The 27,238-nt window shown below is 36.6% G+C and overlaps 1 protein-coding gene across 1 annotated transcript in view; it reads right to left on the bottom strand.

Moving 5' to 3' along the window:
* The window catches only part of LOC129731601 (uncharacterized), a 148,023-nt gene that overhangs the window by 78,522 nt on the left and 42,263 nt on the right, over positions 1-27,238 (bottom strand). The window contains exon 4 of the mRNA XM_055691715.1: positions 12,616-12,719. Within this exon, the coding sequence (XP_055547690.1) occupies positions 12,616-12,719 (104 nt within the window). The remainder of the gene's footprint in view (positions 1-12,615; positions 12,720-27,238) is intronic.

Raw genomic sequence — 27,238 nt, 5'->3', positions numbered from 1 at the left:
AAGCAATATAAACATGTGAAAGCGCTGTAGTAGACCCTAATAATGTTGACAAACCAAAACATCTATATAGGAAGAATCTGGAGGGGTGCATAGGGCCACCTTCTATGTGTTGCTAATGACAGAAAAAAAAATCCGCGAGGGTTGGCGTATGGTCTCACTGTTGATGCGTTACAAAGCTGCAGAGTAATGCAATAATTCCGTGAACATCGACCAATGTTGGCAGGCATGGGCTGATGTGCGTGCGTGATTTATAAAGCCACTCTGACAACCTATCAGTTAACCCCGTACCACAGACAACATAAATCGCTTAATTTTGAGGAGGTATAAGATTCTCATTTCCAACGGATTAATATTTCGGCACGTTTGCTAAAATGACTTTGTTGTTTGGTTAAGGCAGATGGGATCTGTTTGATTTTGTTTTCATTTTCCCATCGCAGTAATGAATCGCCAAGTTTATTTTGTTAATAATGGTCGAAGCACTATAAAACTGTCATTTATGAATTTCAGTATAAGTCAATTTGAGTTTTCGTTTCGTGAATTTTTATTAACGAGCAGTTCCACAAAAAAAATTCAGTTTCACTAGTTTTTTTTAATTATCATTTTTGATTTGGCTGAAACTTTTGCATAGATGTTTCTATGGACAAAAAAAGCCATTTTGTGCTATTGGTTTAATTTTTTGGAACATGACTCATTTATGAGAAACTAACTAAAAATAAATAAATATTTAAAAAATAATAAATATTTAAAATATTTAAAAAATATATATCGTACATACTTCTACGAATTTCTCTGGATCGAGTTTCTTGAAATAAATTCAATACATTTATAGCGTTACTCCGGGGATTTAGATAACAGGTACGTACTTCTCGAACACGTAAACTTTATGTAGTATTCTTGTTTCACTTAGTATTTGGCGGTTTTCTTTTATTTACTGTAGCGCCTCTGGTTGTCGTACCGAGAAACTAATGACAGCGTTTTGATCTGGAAAGCTTGTTCACTTAGCGGTAAAGATTCCGTCAAGATTGGTACATGCGTTAAAAAGTTATCCAAGATGGAACGCGAAAGACGAGAAAAAATTGTGCACACTAACGTTGAAATTCCAACAAGGAATGATCGCCAAGGCTCTCAAACTACCGAAATCGACTGTGAATACCGTGCTCAAACGTTACCGGGACAGGGAACGGTGGATCGCGCTGAATAAACCAAACGTAGAAGTGGAACATTGGACCAGGAACTACGAGCAAAGGTCATCAGGGTAGTCCGGAATAATCCTGGGGTCTCCCTCCGTGATTTGGCGAAATGTTCAATGCAGCACATAGTACAGTTCATCGAATGTACAGCGGCTATATTTTGATGTGCGATGAAGCATTCGTCAAAATGGACTTTGGAAAAATCTCGGGTCGGAAAGTTTACCTTGCTAACCGTAAGGGGAATGCACCAGGTAGGTTCAAATTTGTTTTCTCGGATGAACTCGCCCGCAAGTTGATGATTTGGCAACCCATCTGTAGCTGTGAAAAGGAGACAAAAGTTTTAGTCACCGGAGCAACCATAAATGGTCAAATTTACAAGGAGAAATGTCTTCAGGAGATAGTTTTGCCGTTCATCCAGTCACATGAAGGCCACCAATTTGTATGCTATTTCCTCATGGAGAAATCGGAAATTGTAAACCTTGGTATCTTTTGAATCAACCGTTTTTCCAACTTTTTTAAGGTGATTAATTCAATCTCACTGCTCAATTTGACTCCATTCCACGGTTCAATTTCGGAAGCTCATTTTCTGGTAACAATTTTGTTTGTTTGGTTTTTTTTTTCCTGTAGGAGACTGAACCACTGCGACCATTGGTAGTAGATCTATTGTGGTATGCTCCGCCTTAATCTAGGTGCATTCAATTTCGGCGCATAACTATTATTGAGTTGATGTCCAATTTTGATTTGCACGTGTATCCCAGTCAGGTATCACAATTCGAATGAAGTGTAATATCTGAGAAGGGCTTTCGTTCCAGATTTCGGAAGGACTTAGGAATCTTCTTCTTACTCGGACAGTGACCAGTGAAAAGTCCTGTTATCGTACTTAGGTCTTTTTTGTTGAGCCTAAGTAGCGTCATGGTTTTTGCGTAGTTTGATTTTATAAATTTTTTTGATTGCCGAAAACCAGATACAGCATTCCAATTTTTACTTATGACCATCCTCTCCCACTCATCTAGTTCTATTTTTAAAGCTCTTGATGAGACGCCACAGAAGGGTTCTGGTCCTATAAATTTTCAGGAGAGCCTTGTCTTGCAATTCCGCAGTGTCCTGGTACCCAGTATAGTACAACCTGTTTTTTTTTTGTGCTAGCTGCCGAAGTGAAAGAATGCATTCCCACACTAGTTTTGATTTGCAAATGGGTGCTTTAAGCGCTTTGAGTGCTGCCTGACTGTCGGAGAAGATACAGATATTTGCGTGTCTGTAATTTCTCTTTAGTCAGATTTCAACTTGAAAAACTGTTGGCCAGTTTCCCATAAAGATATATTCATTTATTCCTGGCCCGGTGATGCCAGCTCCGGTGGCTTTATTCATTTTTGAACCATCGGTGTAAAAGATTATTGAGCCCTGTCGAACTGCTGGACCTCCTGTTTCCCAAGATCCCCGTTCGGTCTCAATGATTTTATAGGGAGTGTCGAAATTTGGCTTATTTTCCAGCCAGTCTTCGTTTCTCACTATAAGTTCGTTTATATGAAAATTTTTCAGTATTTCGATGTGACCTGTTAGATTTTCGTCTAGAAAGTTTGACGGTTGTGACGGTTCAGCCTTAGGGCACTCTTTACCGCCTCCAGTTGCACCGTTTGATGAAGTGGAAGGAAATGACAAATTGCTTCCAAAGATTTCGTCGGAGTACTTCTCATAGCTCCGCAAATTGATACGCAAGCCAGCCTTTGTAGTTTGCCTAACTTTGTTTGAGCGGCCGTTTCATTAGTTTTTGGTCACCACACTAGCGAGGCATAGGTGAGTCTTGGTATAATTATTTTTTTATATAGAAAGTGTATCATTCTGGGTTTTAAACCCCAGTTTTTACCGATGGTTCTGCTACACACCCACAAAGCGCTAGTTGCCTTCTTGATTGCATTTTCAATGTGTGTGTTCCAGTTTAATTTATGATCAAGCCATATTCCTAGAAACTTAGTTTCAGTGGATGTGTTCAGATAAGTGCCATCGAGCCGTAATTTATTTATTGTGTATTTCCTCCTTCGTGTGAAGGGAATTTATTTATTTATTTGGTCAAACAAATGTAGACTACAGTTATAATAATACAATGTTTTCTTATATTCTATACATTATTTCCAGTAGCTAGTCGTTTTTTTATTTGATTTCTGCCCATGGTGATGTCGATAGTTTCGCAGTGCTGATTATAGTTCCGCATCATGCGATTTACTGGGCCATTTTTTGAGTGGTTAGTTCTGTGAGAGTTTTCCGAGAATATTTTACGATTTCTTAATTGACGACTGGGTGCATAAAAATTTGGTTGTGATAATAATTTAGTAGATTGCACGCGTTGAGAAATAATGTCATTGATAAAATAAAGCATTGAAAGTTCGCGGCGTTTTTTAAGTGCTTGTATGTCTATAAGCATGCAGCGTGCTTCATATGATGGTAAGGGAAATGCTGTCCAATTTAGCTTACGAAGCACGTACAAAAGAAATTGTTTTTGGACAGATTCAATGCGTTCTTCATGTGTGATAATATATGGATTCCATACAATGCTATAGTATTCCAGAATTGGTCGGACGTATGTAATATATAAAAGTTTGATTGTATATGGGTCTTGAAAATTGTGACCGAAGCGTTTTATAAAGCCCAGCATACTATTTGCTATGTTGGTTATTGTGTTATAATGTTTTATGAATGTAAGTTTGGAGTCTAAGACTACGCCTAGGTCCCTTACGATTTTGCATTTTTCTACTTGTTGGTTTCCTAAGAAAATGTTTGTAGGTGGTGTTACTGTTTTTCTGCTAAAGGCTATTGAATTACATTTTTTTAGTGTTGAGTTGTAATAGACTTTTGTTGCACCAAGTGTAGAATACATTAATTTCATTCTGGAATATTTCGAAGTCTTCTGCATTGGTTATTTCTATAAAAAGCTTCATGTCGTCAGCATATACAAGCACACGTATTGACTTAAGAAGAAAGGAAATGTCATTTATGTATAATATCAAAAGAAGAGGGCCCAGGTGAGAACCTTGAGGAACCCTAGAAGTTACTTCTATTGGGTTTGAAAAAGAATTTTGAAATCGGACTATTTGTGTTCGTTTTGATAAGTATGACTGCAGCCATTCCAAAAATTTTGTTTCAGTTCCGTACTTTTCGAGCTTGAAGAGCAATAAAGGTATGTCGATTCTGTCAAATGCCTTGCTAAAGTCCGTATAAAGAGCTTCTCAAAGCGAATGTTATGAATTCCAAAAGATTTGTGGTAGTTGATCGACCTTTGTAAAAGCCGTGCTGTTGAGTTGTAATTTGGTGTTTTACTTGCTGAAAGATTTTTTCATTAATTATTGATTCAAATAATTTTGGAATGCATGAAATAATGGCAATTCCACGATAATTACGAATGTCAGATTTAGCGCCAGATTTGAAAATTGGCACTAAATATGAAGTTTTCCACAGTTCTGGGAAAATTCCATTTCGCACGGACATATTAAAGAGGTGTTGAAATGGTGTAGATAGTTCTTCTGCCAAGTTTTTGAGAAAAATTGGAGCTATTCTGTCAGGTCCAGGACCTTTCGTAGCGTCTAATTTTTTAAGTGCGTTCTGAATTTGGAATTCAGATATTTGATTGACGGATAAAGAATTCGAAAATTCAGGAAAATACGAGAAGTATTCGCGGTCGCGATCTGTGTGTTCATATATGGTGTATATTTCTTGAAAAAAAGTGGCAAAAAGACTACATATTTCATTACTAGTTTGTCCTACATTACTGTCAAGATGCATTCGTGATGGAAAGTTGTTACTTTTTAGTTCGGTTTTTACGTAATTTAAGAAGTTCTTAGGGCAAGACTTGATTTGATGTTCGATTTTACGATTATGTTCTTCATGTGCAATTTTAATGGCTGCGTCAAGTTGACAGCAAATTTCTTGGTAATCTTGAAGATTTGTTGTCGCTGTTGTTGTCTTTTTTGTAAATAATAAAATGTAAATAATGTAAATAATTTTTTGTGAATAATAGGTCTAAATAAGCATTCTGTTTGTTTTTGACATGATTGATTTGATATAGACCGAGTTCTGAGGAATTACCAAAAAGATACTACAGTGTTTCGTTTTCGACTGGGAGATAATAGTTGATTTCGAAGGATTTCAAGATGAACCCTCTGTCCTGCACCATTTCAGTGCGAAATTTAAGGCCGATTGCATACGGTTGAATATAACGCAATCGAATTTTCCTCTGACAATAATTACTATATCGTCAGCAAAACCGATCACCTCAAAGCCCCTTTCAGTCAGGTTTATTAAAAGGTCGTCAACAACTAATGACCAAAACAAAGGTGAGAGAATACCCCCTTGCGGACATCCTTTAGTTGTTTTTCTCTTTTGGCATACACCCCCTAAGTGGGCGATGATTTCCCGATGTTTAAGCATAGCATGAATCCAACTTACTAAAATGTCATCGATGCCGTGCTTGCTCATAGCTTTTCGCATTGAGAGATGGGAGGCATTATCAAATGCTCCTTCGATGTTAAGAAATGTAGCCAGTGCAATTTCTTTTGTTTCGATAGTTTTCTCGATTTTGCTAACCAGCAAATGTAACGCGTCTATGGTAGATTTGTTGTTTTGATAAGCAAATTGAAGTTTATTCAAGGGATTAACCGTCAGGTGAACAGTTTTTATTAGATAATCAATCAGTTTTTTCCATGATTTTCAAGAATATGGATGTTAAATCATTTGGTCTGAAGGATTTTGAAAGTGTTTTATCGCGTCTTCCAGCCTTTGGCATGAATATAACTTTGGTTTGCCTTCAGCTAGTCGGTATGTAATTTAGTGTTACACTAGCGCGACAAATCTCGGTGATGAGTTGGAATAGTTAGCAGTTTATTCTCTTGGAGCATAATTGGCAATATTCCATCTATCCTCGGGGATTTGTAAGGCTGAAATGAATCAATTGCCCATTTGATCTTCGACTCACTGAATATGGTGCCGGCCAGTTTCTGAGCTTCTATCCTAGCTTTACTATGACTAAGCGATATTTCAGTACGATCCCGCACCTCATCAGTGTTGATAGCGCATGACCCTGGGGAGTGACTTTTCATCATAACACTAAGTGTTTCCTGAGCGTCGCCTACCTAACCCGTTGGAATGATCTTTAGATCTTTTGTTTGGTTACCATGACTACACTACGCGATGCTGTTGTAGTCTGCTTCAACAGTGGTATGGTAATCACAGTTTTGGCTTCCGAATTTTCTAGTGCGTGATTTTGAATGCAAAATCTGTATATATAAAAATGGAGTTCTGTCTGTCTGATCATTATAGACTTAAAGATTACTGAATCGATCGGTGTGAAAACTTGTATGTAGGGCTTTTTGGGATCGAAGAAAGTTCCTATGATGGTTCAATACCCCTCCTCTCTCTGGAAGGGAGGGCTTCCATGTAAATGAAACTCAGATTTCTGCATATTTTATGCGATACTAATCAAGCAAATGAAACCAAATTTGGCCAAATGTTTCTATGGTAGTTCGACACTCCTCTTTCTCTTTGAAAGAGGGATATCTGCCATACAAATGAAATACAAATTTCTGCATAATTCGAGAACTCATTAATCAGACGGAGTCAAAATTGGTATATGAGGATTTTCGGGTAGGAGAAATGTTTATATTACGGCTTGTTATACCTCACTCCTCTCAAAGGGGGGCTCCCATACAAATCTATACGTATAAATGCGAATGTATGTTACCTGTAGACTAGAAAACTACCGAACAGATTAGTATGAAAACTTTTTCATAGCAGCGTTTGAGCACGTAATTATTATAAAACCCACTTGCGTGGGCAAGGGGGTACATGCTATATTTGAAAACGCCTTCCACGATAACCGTGCAACTTTTAATACAATTGTTTTTAGCATGAGGCGTCTTTTTCCAACGCTACTGTATCTGTCAAATGATTTACTCGCATTGGCGTAGACAGACAGGGTAGGGAGGTGAGCGTTTTCAGTCGTTAATGATTTTAAACCGCAAAACCTATCATCATTTAATTAGGTATCTAGAAGCCATGGTAGCTGATGTATTTCAACGACTTTAAATATAATCTATTTCACTAGCGTGGAATAGTGAGGGGAGGCAAAAATGTTAGTTGTGAAGTCCTGAACACCTAACTTGAATACCGTGCAAATTTGTTTACGTGGGTTCTCGAATATATTTCTATGACATTGGTTTTCCTTAGTGAATCTCAGTGGAGTAGTCAGAGGGGAGGGTTTATTAACTTCATTATTTAACAACTATTGAAAAGTTCATCATGAGAATTAGTATAAAGGCATTTTAGAGTATCTGACATATTTCTTAAATATCAGCGTCGCTTCCCAGGTAACAAAATTGGTTATATCAAAGTTTTATAGTGCTGTTTTGGTTGTATTATGTACTATAAAACTTTGATAACACTAATATTGTTACTTGGGTTTATTACATTAGAATTGACAAGGTGAGGAGAGGTGAATTACTTTCATTGCGAAACTTGGAATCTTAAATTTTGATTTATCTACGAGGATTTTTGAGCATGAGGTGAATTTCTATGACATTGGTTTTGGTTTCAAATCTGTAAGTTTGATTCATTCGCACTAAGAGATATTATAGATAGAAGCTTTATGAAAGCTGGTGCATTTTCATAGTTTTATTATTTTTTGCCATCTCACGAAAACAAGCTCCCTCCTTGCCTGTGAATATGCAGTTTGTAAATTCCTTACTCGATCTTTTAAGCAATTTGTGTACAGAGGTTTTCAAACACAAAATGTGTTTCTGTAATATTGTGTTTGCAGTAACTCAGTGGCGTACGCAGGAATTGAAACCTTCACATTCGATTACCATGAAAATTTATATCTCAGCGTCGAGGCTCTATTTATTTAGTTTCAACACTAAGATACTGTGTTACTCCCAAGAATGTCCGTTAATTTGATCTCTACAATGTTGAAAACTGTCACCTTACTTGCATATTTGTGAAAAAAATTTAGCAAATACAGGGCGTATTTCATTCACCAAGATGGATGAAAACCTGTTTTTCTGGAGAACATAGACATTTCTTAAATTATTTTGTATCAAAATGGTCGATAGGTAAATTTTCAATTTGTTTACATTTGGTGCCGTATTAGAAGGCACATACATATTTACATTAGGGTGCCAATCATCGTATGAAAAAAAGTGACCAGAAAATTTTAAAAAAAAACCCTATACAGAATGTTCACCTGCTCGAAAAAACACCCTATGCAAAATTTCAGCTCAATCGGACTTAAAATGGGGTGGCGCAAAGCGATTGAAGTTTGGCTTTTTTGAAAACCGAAAAATCACCCAAGGGGGGGGTACGTGAAATTTCGGTTTTAGAAATTTTTTTGATGCCAAATGACTTAAAACGCATGAAACGTCGAGAATTGGTGTCATCTGAATTTTTTTTTTGCAAAAATCTACCGAAATAGCTTGTATAATGATATACACTATAACAAGCATCGAATACATTATGTTTCATCAGGGTGGTTCATTTATTCGACATAGGGTGGTTCATAATATTGTGTAAAAATGAGTATAAAATGAAAAAAAATCACTTTTCACCGAATACCAATAGAAAAATTCCTGAAAACATAATATTTGTTATATCATTGTCGTTAGGGTGGCAATGTTGAATTGGAAAATTATAAGTAAAATGGCAAGATATTACAAAAAAAAACTACGAAATGTATCAAAAAACTACTCTGTGCAAAAAAATTATCTCAACCAAAATTAAGATTGTGCCTCTCGGTGAATAGTGATAGCTTTCATGTCATTTGCAAAATCACACACGGGAGGTACATGGAATTTGAATATTTGAAAAATGTTTTCGATTCCAAGTGTCTCAAAAGTACATGAAACGGTGGAAACTTATGGAATATATTTTATTTTATTTGTTTGAAAATCTACTCTCTAAGACACTTGTACTTGTTCTTTTGAATGTTGTACCAGACAATTTATTCGTTTTATTTACCACAATAATGTCCTTTGCCAACATTTGATTGAACACACAGTGCTCTGGCTTATATAATCGGACAAAAGACTGTATCGATGTTATTCAGTGATAATGAGAGTATAGGGATCTCAATCAGATACGCAATACAATTGACTCGTTCTTTCTGGGTTTGCGTTGTTTTGACAGTTCGACCATACATTTTCTGTCAAGTTTACATCATCAGAACGTGAACGTGCCCATAGGCTGAAACTTTGCATAGACGTTTTTATAGGCAAAAGATGCCATTTTGTGCTATTGGTTTACTTTTTTGAAACACAACTCATTTTCGAAAAGCTATTGAAAAATGTTATTTCGGATAGGTATTGATGATTACAAAAAATTTTAGAGCCAACACGGTTCGTTTGAGTGACATCTTCGGCAAAGTTATAGATAATAGTTTTGTTTTTTAAAAAAAAAAAATATACACTCCAAAAATAAATTATTATTTAAAAAAATAAATAAAAGAAAGTTCTAAATTAATTATCCAAAACAGCCTATTAAAAAAACTGATATTTTTATAAAAACTACGAAAGTTTACCTGAACAACGAAACCGGTCATGGAGAAATCAGAAAAAAAAGTTATAATATTTTTTAAATTTATGTTTTTTTTTCACAGGGTACATTTTTTTGGAAGAACAAAGTTATTATTTACAACTTTGCCAGATACAACACATATGCCAATCAATTAAACCGTTTTGACTGTAGAAATATTTTTAATTCCTCATAGAGTGCTCTATTGGAAATTAAAAATATGTCTACAGTCGAAACGGCATAGTGTTTTCGGCAAAGTTGTAGATAATATTTTGTCCTTCAAAAAAAATATGCCTTTTATTAAAAATAATTGAAAATATATTTTTTTAAATATTTCTTTTTTTTTCAAAAAATGATAACTTATTTTTCTTGATTTCTAAATGATCGGACTGGTTTCATTGTTTTGGTAATCTTTTGTAGGTTTTATTGAAAAAATCAAGTTTTCAAAAAATGAGCCCTTTTGAATAATTAATTTTTAATCTTTCCTCTAACTTTTTTTTTATGTATTTTTTTTTTGAAAGACAGAATTATTATCTACAACTTTGTCGAAGACGTCACATCAATCAAATGAACCGAAATGCTTTTTTTATTTTATCCTCATTTTTCACAATATTATGAACCACCCTATGCCGAATAAATGAACCACCCTAATGAAACATAATGTATTCGATGCTAGTTATAGTGTATATCATTATACAAGCTATTTCGAGAGACTAGTGATCAATTTCAAAAGATAAATCCTCAACATTTTGAACTCCGCCTTTCACAATTGAAAAAACGACGAAAAAAGTCCCAGAGTAGTTTTTTGCAAAAAAAAATTCAGATGACACCAGTTCTCGACGTTTCATGCGTTTTTAGGTCATTTGGCAGAAAAAGTTCGAAAACCGAAATTTCACGTACCTCCCTCCCCCCTTGGGTGATTTTTCGGTTTTCAAAAAAGCCAAACTTCAATCGCTTTGCGCCACCCCATTTTAAGTCCGATTGAGCTGAACTTTTGCACTGGGTGTTTTTTCGAGCAGGTGAACATTTTGTATAGGTTTTTTTTTTTGAAAATCGAGATAACCATTTTGGCTGGCACCCTAATTTACATATTAGAAGGCAGTGAATCATAATTCAAAGTGCTCAGAATCCCGTGAACGATTTTTCTGATAACCAATTGCAAAAAAAAAATGCAAACGAAGGAGAATGTTGTGAATTAAATCGAAAGAGGAGAAGACAGAATGAGATCTGATTTTCGGTTTCGTAGCACAATGCTGCAAATACGTTTAATGATGAAAAGGTAATACACTAAAGTCGCTTTTTACGCGGGGGATTCGTGCCGCGTAAAAAAAAACGTGTAAAAAAACCGCGTAAATTCCGGAATCCGCGTAAAAAAACGCGTAAATTCCGGAATCCGCGTAAAAAAACCGCGTAAGTTCCGGAATCCGCGTAAATTCCGGAATCCGCGTAAAAAAAACCATCGTTAATTTTGCATTCCGAGTGAAGGGAAACCGAAATCCAGGCAAAAAAAATACCGCGTAAATTCCGGAATCCGCGTAAAAAAAACCGCGTAAATTCCGGAATCCGCGTAAAAAAAACCGCGTACATTCCGGAATCCGCGTAAAAAAAGCCGCGTAAATTCCGGAATCCGCGTAAAAAAACCCGCGTAAAAAGCGACCTTAGTGTATTCATTTAAGCTGAAGTGTTATCAACTACGTGAAACAGTTTTTTCATTAATACTGCTAAGGCTAGTGGTGAAAATATCCTAATTCAGAAGACTGTGTCGAATGTAGGGTGAGTGAGTGGATTCCATTTACGCTGCCATACTTGTACTCTGGGCCGTGTGTTCTTAAGTCGTGGTAGGTTACCTAGGTATCAGTAACGTACGTAACCGTACGTAACTGTACGTAACCAGACCACTGCAGTGCCGCCAAGTTCAATATTACTTGTTTGCTGTACAAAAGCAATGAGTTTTGATTCTGATGTATAATGTTCAAAAATTAGCACTAATAAAAAAATATAAGTTATTTATTGAAATAAAAAAAAATGTTGACACAAACCTTGTGTTAATGTTACCGAAATAATTGAGCATTTTCAAAATTATTTTTTGGTGTTAGTAAAAACTGTTCTGATATGCTTTGATTTATCTCTAACGCTGTAATAACAGAAGAGAATACAATTAATAGGAATTTGAGATTTGTCAAAATTCATCTCATGTTTTCCAACTTGTTAGAGCTGTTTATCGAAAATTTGAGATATGTACCTCAGTCATCATCATCGTATAATCATTTATTATATTTATGAAAACTTCTAACAATGTTTCATTCAACAGAGAGGAGACAAAATGAGAATTGTTTGTGTGTTTCGTACTAAGAAATGCTCTGGGTTGTTGTTTTACCAGTGAATAAATATACGTAACACCTCAAAAAAAAACAAGTCAAAGTTACCTTTCGCTAACCTCACGGCAACTACATCATCCTAGGCTTCTAGGGAGATTATTCATTTACAATCGATTTAAAAAACGATTAGCCGGACTAATGCCCTTCTGCAGAATGTTAAGCAAAAAAAAAAAAAACAGTTTCGCCCATCATGTGATGCGGATTGTTGCCAAAAATTTGATTTACATTTGATCGGCCACCAGCCCACCTAAGGCTATATGGGTGCTGCCGAACATGAAACTGTGTCGCCTAAAGTAACGCTTGGTTTGAGGACCTGCAATCCTCGTCAGTTATTAAATTAACTATATTTCAAAACAGTATGAATAAACCATTCCATTAAGCAGAGATTCATGTTTGTTGCGAGAAATAGTGAAAACTAAAGCAAAGTGGAAAAAGTGTTTAGAGTCGAGAATTGATACAATAGTATAATCTACAATCATTAATACAACCACGGCACTCACCATCCATACAGATATACTTCACGCGTATTGTTCCTTCTCGCCATACAACGGCAAACGGATGGTCCTGTGAGAACACAAAGCTGCAATGATTCTTTCCAGAGCATCTGAAAATAGAAGACCAAGATACAATGAGCATAGAAGAAATACGTCGATAAATTAAATATAGACTTTATCTGTGGCCCTTTTCTCCTGAGCTATCTATCTAAACTACATTTCAACTAGCTGTTGAGGTCGACTTTTAATGAAAACCCTGAAAATATCCAGCATACGCCGTAGAGTATGTAGAGAAGTAATTATAAAATATGGCACACAAGTAGCCGATTACCGATCTGCTTGGTCGGTAGGCGTCGTTCCAGAGTGAGGCATGATAAAATACTCTTATCTGATTATATCTATCCCATTTTCTGCTATAGTCGACCGCAGTAAACTATACCCACTGCTATATGATGTGCTATACAGATGCTACGGTCACAGTTGCCTCGAGGACGACAGCTATCAGCACGACCTCAATTTCCGCTGCATTCGATTTTATATCGAAATTTCTGTTTCCAATGCACAGCGGTCAACACCAGAGAGTTCTGCGCCACGTATTGTTTCATACGGTGCGGCGCGATAAGTGCATTCAGATTGTAGGCAGAGTGACAGTTTGAATGGAACCGAAAAACACGCACAACGCGGACTGCATATAGCATGTACACTTCATGTGAAATTGAAATAAAATATAATAACCGCCTGTGGGACGGCCAGCGTTGTCTTCTTTCCACATTTTCCACTGCTGAACCAACATCATGAACGAATTTCCCCTCATAAGCGAGCCAGAAACATTACTTCCAGCTCACACTTAATAAGCAACCATTTCGGTTCGTAAAGTTTATGCTCGTAAAGATGGAACATCAACAAGGGCACTCTTATAAACCAATTACATTTTTATTGACCTTCCGAAAGGTGAATCCCATTAGAGTTGAAAAGCAAAAGTTTTAACTTCTAAAAAAACCGGAACGCTTTTTTTTTCGACAAACATCTGACGACTGCCCCAGTTCAGATAGTAGGTACTCAAAAGTTATAAATTACCAACTGTCCTTTGGATGCTTCGAGTTTTTTTTTTATTTCGCCAGATGTCTACAAAACTTTGAGTTTTTGCTAGTGTGTAAAATATTAAGTAAGGTTACGCTTTCCATCAATTATGATTTTTCCTGATAACATATTGACTTGAACACGTCAAATTTCTAATAAATTTACATATGTTACCTTATTTTTTTAGTATAGCCAAACAAAGTGGTTCGAGTGTCTCAAATGAAATCAAATTTGAATGTTAATCCTCGATACAGCAAGTAGATTTTACGGAATGTTACCAAAAAATTTACATCTGCATATTCATATCTGTTCTAAATATTAAAACTAAATATTACAAACTACCTTGAGGTGATATCTAATCTGATCTATCTTGAGGTGATATACTAAGTTTTTTTACGTACATACTTCTAGAAAACATGAATTTATATACTGCATGAAAAGAAATATTCAATTCTCAAAAATGCAAACAAGTATTTTTCATGGCAAAAAACATATCAGGAAAAATTTATTTGTTGACTATCAGCGTTAACTGGGGTTTCTTCGTTATTTTTTTAAAACTATAAATTGATAATGCTTTGTCCTCAGACAGTTTTTTGATTCGTTATATCATACATTAATTGCACACATTTGAATATGTCATGTTTAATGTTTGTGAGATGCATAGCCTCCCCACGACTTTTCATTCCAATATCAATGACACATAATTATAAGTTGTCTTCAAATATTTAAATACACTGTAGAATCACGAATAGAGTGTTTCGAAAAGAATAAATTCAGTATTCGCAGCAGAACCAACTCTTAGAATTTATCGTTATCAAATGAAACAAAAAAATGATTCCCACTTCCCAACAATTCACGTCCGCACTACATCATGTAGTAATCCGATTTGGGACGTCACCCTCAATCCTTTCCCTGCAAAGTTCATTCCTCCTCTAGACAACATACGCTACTACCCTTGAAGGACTGTCCAACAGCAGTGCTATATTATTTCGCTAGAAAAAAAGTCTATTCCGTGTCGCCCGGCAGTCACTTTCGATTTTTTCCTAATTCCAATGCAAGCTAACAATATATCTCGGGTAAGAAGACCGTTTTCAAGGTAAAACATATCGTAAACTGCGCTCCAAACCAGAACATGCGCACTATTGCTCTCGTTACTCCATCGGTTTGGATCCATGGTGTAGCCGTTCGGGTGCTCAAACCGGATGCCACGGTTTTTCGAATGATATGTGAGTGACAACCAACTGAATGTACGTAAAGTATTCTAGAGGATGACACATATTTTGGATGCAGGCATTTTTGTGAAAGAAGAACTTTTTTTACTTGGATTCAGATTTAGCCTAATTAGACAGTTTAAAAATAAAATTACGTATTTACAAAATAATTAGTTATTTCATTTGTTTTAACCCATTATCATGTTTTAGATTGATTTAAGATAAACTTGTTAATCGTTAATTTTCTCAATATCGCTTCGGAAATCGTTAACTCGGAGCATACAAGTGCACCCTATATCGAAATCTGGCTTAGGCTGGCGTAGCTGGCAATGATCACTAGGATTTTGGTGAATTCCGTCCCTTCATAACATTTCGTATCGGTTTGAACAATATCGATTATGTAGGGATAAAGGAAAAAAGAAAGACGGCAAAAACAACCTGCAAAATCGGATGCTATCAGCATGGCATACAGATTAAAAGTAAATGCTAGGTCGATCGTGGGTCAATGGATTTGCCACTATTCGTAGGTTGTTTCAATCTCTAATATCAATACTTTTTTTTTATTACATTCATGTTAACATTTGTTGCAAGTAATTAACTGCTAAAATACTATTTGTAAAGGTAAAAATCTGTTGAAAAGTTTTTCTCTTGATTTACTCGTGTCGTGAACCAGCCTACGAGAGCATGAAAGCAAAATTTATCTCTGAATACAATCTCTACTCACGAGTTGCAAGTGACACGAGAACAAATGTAACATCTGATAAGTTATTTTGCTTTCCAGTTGATTTTCTTCAAAATAGATTACTTTGGAACAATAGTAATTCAGTACTCTACAGGTGAATCGGTTTGGTTTGCCTGCATCTCCGAACCCTTAACCATTTTAACCCTGGAAAGATAGTCTGCGTCAATTTGACTTCTCGCTTCCAACAATGTTGCGATCTTTTCGTCTAACAGTGCGTCACTTTTTTCTCGGTTTTTCTTGTTCAATAAAGAAATAATAAAACCTAAATTCTAGTTTTTGTTATTTATCGATGTGTTCACACCGCAGTTTACAAAGAAAAAATTGCATTTTGTGGATAACACCTTAGTAAATGAATTCTTTTTTCATTGCCACGAATACCTAAAGTTTCATGACTTCCCATTCTCATTGAAGCTTTTTGGGTCTATATTGTGCTTATTATTATGGGCAAGTTGTATGAATCGAAACCTCATTTTTTTTATCTATTCCAAGATATTTGAGATTTAAGGCATAGCAACTTTGTACTTCGAAATATTTGTAAATTTTGAAACGGGTCATTATGGCCCTTTATACTTCAAAACCATACAACTCACAATTTTTGCGCGCAGTCATCGGTTACAAAAGTAAAAAGTAGACAACTTAGCATAAACATAGCTAATAACTTTTTCATATAGGTATATTTACGTATGTTTAGCAAATGATATTGATAGGTTTACTTTGAACATAGACATTAAATAGGGCGACAATGATTGTATGAAAAAAAAAACAATATGGAATTTCCAAAACCAATCATGTCTGTTTTGTTTATTGGCCCAATAAAATGACCTGTGCGAAATTCCAGCTCAATCGGACATGACTTGGAAGTGCCTCAAAGCGCTCAAAGTTGTGATTTGCTGACCCTCGAAAATCTACCTGTTTCTATCTGTGTATCTATCTAAACTTCCCCCTTGGTAGACTTTGAGCGCTTTGAGGCACCTTTATTATGTCCGATTGAACTGAAATTTCGCACAGGTAATTTTTTGGCCTTCCGTGGCCACCCTAATAAACATAGACGTAGTATATGATGAATAATTACACTGTGTTACACAGATGTAGAGCTTCTGAAGTGACCTATTGTAGGTTGTAGGTCTTGTTGAGTATAACATTCGCTCATACTAGAAATTTTTTAAACACCCCCAAAATTTGAAGTTATGGTCAAAATACCGTTTTTGGACCTCAGCGCATACCTTTTTTTATTTTGGTCATTTTTTAACCGATTTTTAATGTTTTTGCAGTTTTGGAAAGGGGAAAGATCGAACTTTTGAAATATATACAGTAGACTGGGACACGGTTATATGGGAAAAAAGCGATGGTGTAATTTTTTCGCTCCCATGCACTTTTCGTGTTAATTATGGGTCCCATAACAACTGTGTAATTTTCAAATCGATCGGTGAAACGCCCGATTTGCGCCTGATTTTTTAAGCTTCCATACGATTTTATAAGGAAAAAAACACTTTTTCAAAACTTTTTCTATAGAGATGTCCAGTTGGCCCTTAAAAATATATCAATACATAATATTTATAGAAAATTTTCCTGGAAAAAACTCTTCTGAAGACCGCAAGGCACTACCTTGCTTGTGAAAAAAGATATTCACCCCAGACTGATTGAATATCTGTCGGATGGCTCACTATTGAATTTTACTAGCAATACTGTTGCAACATGCTGCTGTTGCAAATTCAACCATGTGATGAGAAATGATATCGCTTAAATTTATCTTGGAGGCTTCCCCGAAGATATTATGAGCAAAAATCACACTTTGAAAATTAATTCCACGCGAAATTATTTCTCATACTTAAGCAAGTTTGCAATAGCAGCATGCTGTAGCAGTGTTGCTGGAAATTTTCAATGGTGAGCCGTCCGTCAGACATTCAATCAGTTTTGGGTGAATAGCTGTTTCTACAAGCATCGTAGCGCCTTACGGTCTTCAGAAGAGTTTTTCCCAGGAAAATTTCCTACAAATAACATGTATTGATATTTTTTTAAGAGCCAACTTGATATCTTCAGAGAATAAGTATTGAAAAAGTGGATTTTCCCATATAAAATCGTATGGAATCTTTAAAAATCGGGCGTTTCACCGATCGATCTGAAAAGTTACACAGTTGTTATGGGACCCATAAGATACACGAGAAGTGCATGGGAGCTAACATTAATTTTTTGTCCCACCCTAATATACAAGTATGTACTAATTTCTTGAAAACATGTTGAGTTATTTGTTGTTGTATAAGGCTTCCATAGTTTTTGGATTTGAATGTGAATTGAAGTACCAAATGATGCTTCTTTTGGTTTACGTTGAAAATTTGCCATTTTACCCAGAGTTTTTAGACCCAAACAATTTCCCGGTAGTCCCCAAACAGTTCAAATCTCCTAAAAGGTTATCAATGGGCATATGTTACCTGCAAAACAATTACGCAATGTTTTAGGTTTGTTTTGGAAGGGTAAATCAAGTTTTTTTTTTTTGCATGAAAAATCTTCCTTAAAATTGCGTAACTCAAAAGAGTGTAACTCAAAAACTAATCCAACGATGATTGCAAAATTTGGCTTAAAAGTGCAGAATACTAATACAAACCAACTGGCATCAACAGTTTTGATGGCGTATTTTATTTTATAAAACGGTATTTAGAAGACCGTGGGAATCATTAGGAAACCCCGATAGTCTTCAGAGACAAGACAGAGACAAATTTTATGTTTCGCTTGATAATATACACACATGTAACCCACCCCATGTCACAAAATATCAAAACATTGGTCGCAGTGACGAAAATACCCAACACGGAAAAAAAACCCACCCCAGCTTATGAATTTGTTCGAAAAAAAAAAACATTTTTGTTTGATCACTTTACAACAGATGCTTATTTTTTATAAAATATTTTTATTTTCCACGGTTTTATCGCATGGAGGTCTTTCGGTTTTACATAGTTTGGTACCAGAAACACTCATATAAAAAGCAGAAAACGGATTTCCAGTTATAATTTTGAATCCAAATACTTAACGCAAAGCAAAGCCTTGGTGCTACAATAACGATTCGGAACATGACCTTCTGTTTATCATACACAGACTTCGCAGCGAACTGTTTTAATGTACATAACAATTGCGAGGCTAGCGTATAGATCCTACTAACACTAGCAGTCTCTCCCGAGCCGAGACTCGAACCTCGAGACCAACTGGAGAGCCCAAACACTTACAAATCTTATTATCTGTAAAGTTGATGTAAAGTCAATGGAGATGTGTGGGCACGTTGTACTCGTGACATTTCTGTAAAATTTGTCGGATCGAGAAGATCTAGTCTGTGGTTGCACGGGCTTCCATGAAGCCCGCTTGGTACTGGCCCACGAACCTCCTGGTGATAAAGAGTGGAACGGGATCTGTAAGAGTGTTTTGTAGGCGGTATTGATTAGCGAGATACCACGGGAGTTGCGGCACTCCAGCTTGTCTCCCTCCATCCACTTGTCTGGAAATGACCCATTGCAGCGCTCTAGCCAGCACTTCTTTCCTATGTTTGAAGAGCTCGCTCAGCAGTCCGTCTTTGCCTGCAGCTTTGTTGTTCTTCGGCTTCCCGATCACACGAAGAGCTCCATGAACATCGGGGACTGGTACTCGGTCATCTGCTGCTTGTGCTCCTAGCTCAGATCCTGATCCGCTTCTGCTTACTGTATCGCCATTCAGGTGTCCATTGAAGTACTCCTTACACCAGTCGACCACCTCGCTGGCATCCGTGAGAACGTTTCTATCCGCGTCGTTGCACATGTCGGCTTGCCTCTGCGAGACTGGTTTGCCTTCTCATAGAACTTTCGCGTATCACTGGCACGGTACAGCTGCTCCAGCTCCTCATGTTCACGATCCTCTTGCTTTCGTCTTAGAATCGTAGTTATGTCGTTTCGTGCCCGTTTATAATTGGCCTTGTCCTCTCTCGTTGACCTGCCCAGGTATATCACCCAGGTCCGTACGTCCTTTCGGGGAAATGAGGTACTTCGGACTGTCACTCGTCGGAAAGCTGCGAAGTTGACGCATCGCTAGCCGTTGTCGTTTGCCGCGGTGTGTAGACTGTGCGTGCCGATCACCGGCTTGTAAATGTCTCCCCTGCCGATCTGAGCGTTCATGTCCCCGATAACGATCTTGATGTCTCTACGCGAACAGCTATCGTAGAGTTCAGCTGTGCATAGAACACTTCTTTCTTCACATCGGGTCTTCCTTCGTGAGGGCAGTGTACATTAAGGATAGTTTATTTTCAACAAACACAACTTGTCGCTGATCGCCTGCCACTTGATCACACGAATTTGCATCCTGCCAGCACTATAATGCCGGTACCCAGCTGCCACAAATCCTCCGTACTTTCTCTCCATTGCGGCAAAACTTCTGGAGTGCAACGATGTCGAAGCAGAATCCGATCGCCACCCGGAGTGTTTAGCGATCTATAGTTCTATGTACCGAGCTTCCAATCGTCGTCCTTATTTCGTCGCCTAGGTCGTTGCCGATTGTTCCGGTCCGTATTCAATTCTTGATTGTTCGTAATATTTTGATTTCGGCATGCTGGCTTACTAGGGCTGCGGATGCCTAATCTCGCGACGGGGCTGCCGTCTTGGGTGTAACAGGCAATACACCGCATTTCGTAATTCTGCCATCCGCTCCGGATCAGACGCTCAGGCAAGCTGCTCTCCGAGGTGAACAGCTCCCCCTTCTCTGTCAGCATACGAGCAAGTTCCCACCGGTTCTTCGATCTTCCCTTGGTTGCTCGTATCCCAGTCGGTACTACGTGGAGGTAAGGATAGGAATTGCTGGACATTCTTCCTTTTACCATACTGGGGTCTTTTTTATACCAACTAGTACGGGTATACAGCTGGTACGGACTGCCCAGCCGTTTACCAACTTTTCGTTAGTAATCTGATCAATTTTGGGGCCATCCACATACCACGTGGACAGCTTTGAGGGGGGGGGGTTGGCTAACGTCCACGGTCCATACATTTTTTTTAGAATTTATATGGACAGTTGTCCACGGAGGGGGAGGGCCCCTTTGTTCCACAGGCGGTACCGGCAGGTTCATTCCTGCTTTTTCTTCTACCGATATTTTTTACAGGTGCGTTAAAACATTATCGAAAAACTGTGAAAATGACCGACTTGTCGGCTGGTGGTTTCACAAGCTACCACAATGCTACAATAGATCTAGCTTCATCAAAAAAGTAGTAGGTTGTATCCAAGTCATGAATGCATGGATGATGTATGACTAGGATAGTTTAATTCATTCATTTTACAGCACTTGGGCACTTGGGTCTGAAATATCAGAAGAAAAGTTATTCTCCTAACCCTTTCCAATCGAGCCCACATAATTGTGTAGGGATAAGGTGACTAAAACAAAACCTTCTCTCGTTTTATCGCTCACAACGCTAGTGTCGCAGCTAGCGCAGAAAATAGAAAACCGGCGCAAGTGACACATTCTCTGCGAAGCTACACCAACAAACCAATTTTTAAAATGCATATTTCAGCAATGTAAATATTTTTCCTAGATTTTATCGTGTTTGAACCTTCCAAAAACGTAAATGTCAAATATATAGTGTTTAAGAAACTGTAGAAAACTAGTTGCAAAGTTCAAGTAAAATTAACAAAAAACAAGCGTTTTTGGTTACATATTTTTTAAATGGTTACAAATAATCAGGAGTATGTATTTACAATACATTTTTTATGTTATATGACTGTGAAATAAATGCTTAATTCGATGCCTAAAGGGTTTTGAAGTAAAATTTCATATATGTTGATCTTAGGCCAATATGAAAACAGGGGTAATTTAGCGTTGTAACGTCACGAAAAAAGTATAGTTTTTTACTTCATGGGAACTCCATACATTTAATCAAAGTAATATTTTGTTTTCTCTTTATACTCAAAAATACCATTAATTTGATACTAAAAGATCGCAGCTAGATTGAATACAACTTGAGTTACAACCGGGTTCAGTTTGCGTTGTAACGTCACGAAATTTTTTTCTCCCCTTATATAATATTAGTCTATGCTTAAAAACATACTTGATGCGTCTAAATTAGTTCACGTTACATCTGTCATATGAGAGATAATGAATTTTGTAGAATGGATTAATGTTTTTAATTATTAAACTGTGGGTCATCCATGAGTACACGCAAAAGTTGGATGGTGCAGTACAAAAGTACTGCACCAAAAAATGCAGTACAAAATTGTGCGTTTTTAGCGCAATTTTGATGTAATTCTGAACCAGTACAATGATTGCGTGTTGGGCATAACGCAATTAATGCTCTAGCGTTTCTCCAATGTATTTGGCAGCTCCAAACTACTACACCTAAACAGTTTCAACTGGTATCAAGCAGCATTGCAAAGCGAGCGAGAAGCAAAATTATTCTCCTCCTTTCTGCTTGAGGACGAGACAAATGCTACGCTTTTCAAGTCTTTTGCACACACGCTTTCGAGATAATTTTTCTTCTTCATGCATTCCTCTGAATAGCAGCAAGCACGCACCGACAGTATGAGTGAGACTAACAACACTAGTATTAAATCAAGTATGTACAGCACGGGTGTCTCGCTCATTTCTTGAAGCAACGAGATATCACCTTGCGCGTCGCAATCCAAACCGAAAGAGAAGCGAAAGAGCAACCTGCAAATTGTATGTGATGTATCTAGTCTAGCCACTAATACACTCGACGTGAGAAATAAAGTGTCGGTATATGATACATATTCTGATTTCATTCTATATCGATGTATTCGCAGTACAACTGTTGCGTTATGCGTTTCACACATTTATTGTGCGATTTCTGTGCAACATTTGTGCGAATCGGGAAGACACAATGATTGTACAAGACATCAACTTTTGCGTGTAACGTTACATTCTAAAAAATTCTAATATTATTCTATTATATTATATTGCAATGCATTGCGTGAGGGGAGATTGAAAATTGTCAACTTCCGCGTTACGTAACATGCGAATGTTCCCTAAGAGAGAAACTATTGACGCAAGGTAACCGTATTAATGAAATGAATACTTCGTCCGCATCGCTCAAGCCAATCTTCCGAATGTGATGGTTATCGCAATTACGGGACGTGACATCACCACATTTAATGTTGAGAAGAACATTTTTGAACGACCAACACCATATCGTGGAATAAGCCAGCTATTTATTCTTGGGGCAAGTCTAGATGAGAAAAATCTTCAACGGCAAAAATGCACTCGAATTTTCTTGAATAAGTAGTGTGGGTTTTGAAAAATCAAGGAAATATTATGGGAGCGAAAAAAAGCTAACAAGCGGCATTTTTGTGTTATTATTAAAATTTTTGAAAGGTTTCTTGTATTTATTGGAATTAAGGACACATTTGTAAACTTGTTTTTAATATAAATGCTGAATAAACTGCTAACTTACTCAGACATTGTGAAAAAACTACAATAAAAATAAATTTAATATGTTTTACACATAATGTCATATAAGACACTTTTGAGAATATTTATGATACATATGTCACTCATGAAAGGAATTGATTTGATCATAACTCACATTCCTTCACTGAAAATTTCCAAGTTTAAGTTTGGTTTTTCATTCCCAAACATTAAACGACAAAGTAAATTTGTTACGTAGTTTATGGATAGCCCCACAAACCAAGGGCATAAAGTAGAAGTAGAAATATATAAAATCACATATTTAACTATTTCATATGAAAATGTCTAAGAAATATTTGATAAATAATGAATATCGACTGATTCATATTTTCGTGACGTTACAACGGAGTGAGAATACCCCTTGCTGAAAAATGAGCGTTGTAACGTCACGAAATATAAAAGCTTCTCAAATATAGATGTTACCAGTTATAGGCACTCTAAACATGGCAAAATGTTCGATTATTATTTGTTATCAAATCGTGGAAGAAGAAATTGTTGTAAAATTCCAAACAGAGCAGAGTTTTTGACTTTTGTAAGAAAAGTCCCGATACCTCAATTTCTCGCGCGTTGTAACGTCACGCTACATTTTTACTCCCCAAGGTTATATAAACAAAGTAAACAAATATCTTATGCATCATTCTAATAGGAAATTACTTTCCAAATCTGTAATAATATCAAAGGGTTTCATGAAAAAAAATACAAGTTAGAGTTAAAATAATGCCAACAGAATAGTCAAAACGTTGTAACGTCACGGTAGAATGTGTCAAGTGTATTTATATAGGAGTTATTTCGATTTAGTTTTTGTTTCACATCTCGTTTTACCTACACAATTGTGTAGGCTCGATCGGGAAGGGTTAACATTGATGAATATCTCTTATCATAATATGGTCAATTTTCCATCGATACTCCGAAAGGTAACTTTTTATACGAATCCCAATTTAAAACAATTTGATAAAAAGTAATATTCATTCTATATACATTTGATCTCCTTGAGAAAGATGGTTGCTTATTCCAAAGATTTCCGTCACTGCTATTTGTGATAACGATGCTAGAATTAATAGTGACCGCGGTAGCTACATCAAAAAAGTAGTAGGTTTTATCCAAGACACGACCGTATGGTTGACGTAGGACTACTATAGTATATAATATATTTTATATATTTCTATTTTATTTTGAGACTATATATTCATTTTACAGTAATTGGGTCTGAAATATCGGAAGAAAAGTTATTCCCTTTACATTTATAAATAACTTTTTATGCTAATATGGTTGATTTTCCTTCAATACTCCGAAAGGCAACTTTCGGTTCAGATCCTAATTGTGAGCAGAAGGTAGAAAGTGAACATCGTTCTATATTTACACGCCTTGAAAATAATGGTGAACCCGATTCCAAAGCAGCGTCATTGAAGCTTTTTGTTTGGCTGTATGCATCTCACAAACTTCCCTGTATTTTCATCTTTTTAGCAATTTTGGTTATTTGATTAGTTAACAGAATAATTTCAATCTGTTATAAGATACCCAAAAATTTAATTTTTTTTCTAGAAATTTTTTTACACGTCATTAAGTATTGAAACGTCTCAAGAAAGATGATTATAGTTCGACTTCATAGCAGCATTTCAAAATCAGGACGAAACTGTTAAGCGAAAAAATAAATTTAATAAACTGCGACTCCTTATCAGAAGTTTAGAGAAAAAAGTTTACCAATTTTTACTCGTTTCTAAAAAAATATAATGTAGGTGACATTATTTAAAAAGGAATTCGAATAAATTCCTGGTTTCCATACTAAAATTGTTCCAACAATGAATATTTCAACCTTTTTAATGCAAAAATGCACATAAAAACAATTATAAATTTTGATATGGAGGAGCAACCCCGAAATTATTATTGATATTGCTTGAGTAAACTCTCTTGAAAATCGTGCACAGCTTCAAACTACCCAGCAGGAAAATTGGTGATTTATCATTCGAGCATGAATAGCCAATTACCCAAAACAAACGTTGTTTGGCGGTAAAATCACAAACCAATAAATTAATATAATTTGTGTGTGTTTTTGACAACTCAAGTGCATTAATTTCTCTGCAGGCAGCTGAACAATAGGATTGGACTGAAAATTCGCTGCTTTGTTGCTGCTGTTCGTACGGGCTTGTCACCCTCGTCTCTATCGCAAGGTAAAAACTTGGAAAGTATTTTCATAATTCTAGCCTTTCGTCGCTAGTTTACATCGTCCACTCCTATACCTGTGCCATTGAATAACAAACTGTGGCGTAGATATGCGAGGGAGTTGTTGAACAAAGTATTCACCCTGTGCAATCTCAATTTTTCCCTTAACCACACCGCTGGAAACGTGCTGGTTGGAAAGGATTAACCACATAAAACTGTTCTTGAGGAAAATGAGACGATACTAGAACGGCAGAAACCTTGCTTGGGATTATTGAAACTCTAGCCAAAGAAGGAATCACATAAAATGGTGAATGCCGGTTTTGCGCCGTTCCGAAGGTAGAATTTTCCTGCTTCGAAAAGGAAGTTATATTTCCTCTTCGTTTCTAGTAACGATGATTTCATTTGGTGGAATAGTTTCAGTTTCAGGATCCAGATTGAAATGATGCAAAGGAGGCCCCGGTACAGCCAGCATTGCGTGATAATTTACTGTTTAAGAGTACCAAGGGTAACGAAGCCATTTTATTGTAGGTATATATTCTGTTTTTATTACACGGCAATGGTGCTAGAACAGAAGTTTATAGCAAGACTGTCTGAAATCATTTAGAGGTGCCAACAACAACCGAAACCAGAGAGCTTTCGTTAGTCATGAACAAATCTGACATAGCGAAAATAACTTAATAATAAACTTTTAAACAAAAAGATTTATATTCATCAGGAAAAAAACGTTAGCATGTTGCTCAATCAAAATTTCAGCAGGAGAGAACTGTTTTTTTAAATGCCTCGTGGAACCATTATTTTACGTCTTTAATACGATTTTGGGCGTAATAATTTTGAATTTATGTAGATCTGAATTATAGACAAAATATTTACTATGTGGTTCCTATATCAGAAAGACAAAACAGTAAAACTCCCCAACAATGTTCGAATCCAGAAAAGGGGAGTCCAGATAAAAAGTTTTACATATTTTGCTAGCGTCCGGGCAAAAAGAGTTGAATATTTTCCGGACAGCCGTTTTTCGACCTTCCGATTCGTTAAAAGAGTTATAATAGAGAGTTGCCGCCTACTGAAGCAAAAAGCGCAACGGTTCGGCTCGCCGGGGCGGTCTTCCGGCAGACATCTGTTTGGGATGCCATAACGAGATGACAGTGGGAGACGAAACGGCGGCTAAAGGTGTTAAAAATCTAGCAGAAACACTTTGGGATTGGGATGACAGGGAATAATTTTTCCCAAAAAAAAGAGTAGCACCTAACGGCAGTTAATAAATTATCCACTAATTGAGTTGTGTGGAAGTGACTTTACGAGGTTGTGAATATTTGAGCGCTCAGTAATAATAAGATCTCCAGATTTGCTGTGAAATCTTCAATTTCAGAAATTGAAATTTTTTTCCGAAACATTTCAACACTTACAGATTAATGAATAGTAACATTTTCTCCGTTCAGCATGAATATTCATTCTCAAAGCAAAAATGAAAATAATTACTTTACATTTTGTATAATTAGCTACTTTGTAAATCTTAATATCTAATTTGGACTGGTGATTCCGACGCAACATTTCCTCTGCGTAACCTGCGTCACTCCACGATGCATCAACAGCCCTCTTATGCATTAATGAATGCGCTTTTCGACAGTCAGGCAGTTAGTCGCACTCAGTCATGCTCGAATCTGTTGCTTCACTGTTTGTTAACTAAAACGTGTCAAACACAATTTCTGGTGTCCTATTACGAAGTCACCCATCGCAGTCGGAATTACCGTTTACCATCAAATTTGGTTTTAGAAAGCGGAAATGAGTCTTCTGTTGCTCATAGCATAATTAATTGCGGTTCCTTAGTGATGGAGTGTTCGGCGGTTGTTATGTTTAAATATTTCTTTTAAGATTCCAAACAAAGTAGTTTCGGTATGATATATAGCCTACAATTTATAGGTTCTTTCATAAAGCTTTCTTTCGTTGTACTTTTACTATCATTTGCAGGGACATGTCAATTACTTTTGAAGTGGAGTTTTGAGAAGAGAGTAAGGA

This window comes from Wyeomyia smithii, chromosome 3 (genome assembly GCF_029784165.1).
Source record: "Wyeomyia smithii strain HCP4-BCI-WySm-NY-G18 chromosome 3, ASM2978416v1, whole genome shotgun sequence".
In the NCBI taxonomy this organism is placed as follows: domain Eukaryota; kingdom Metazoa; phylum Arthropoda; class Insecta; order Diptera; family Culicidae; genus Wyeomyia; species Wyeomyia smithii.
This window is presented reverse-complemented; position numbering and strand designations above follow the sequence as displayed.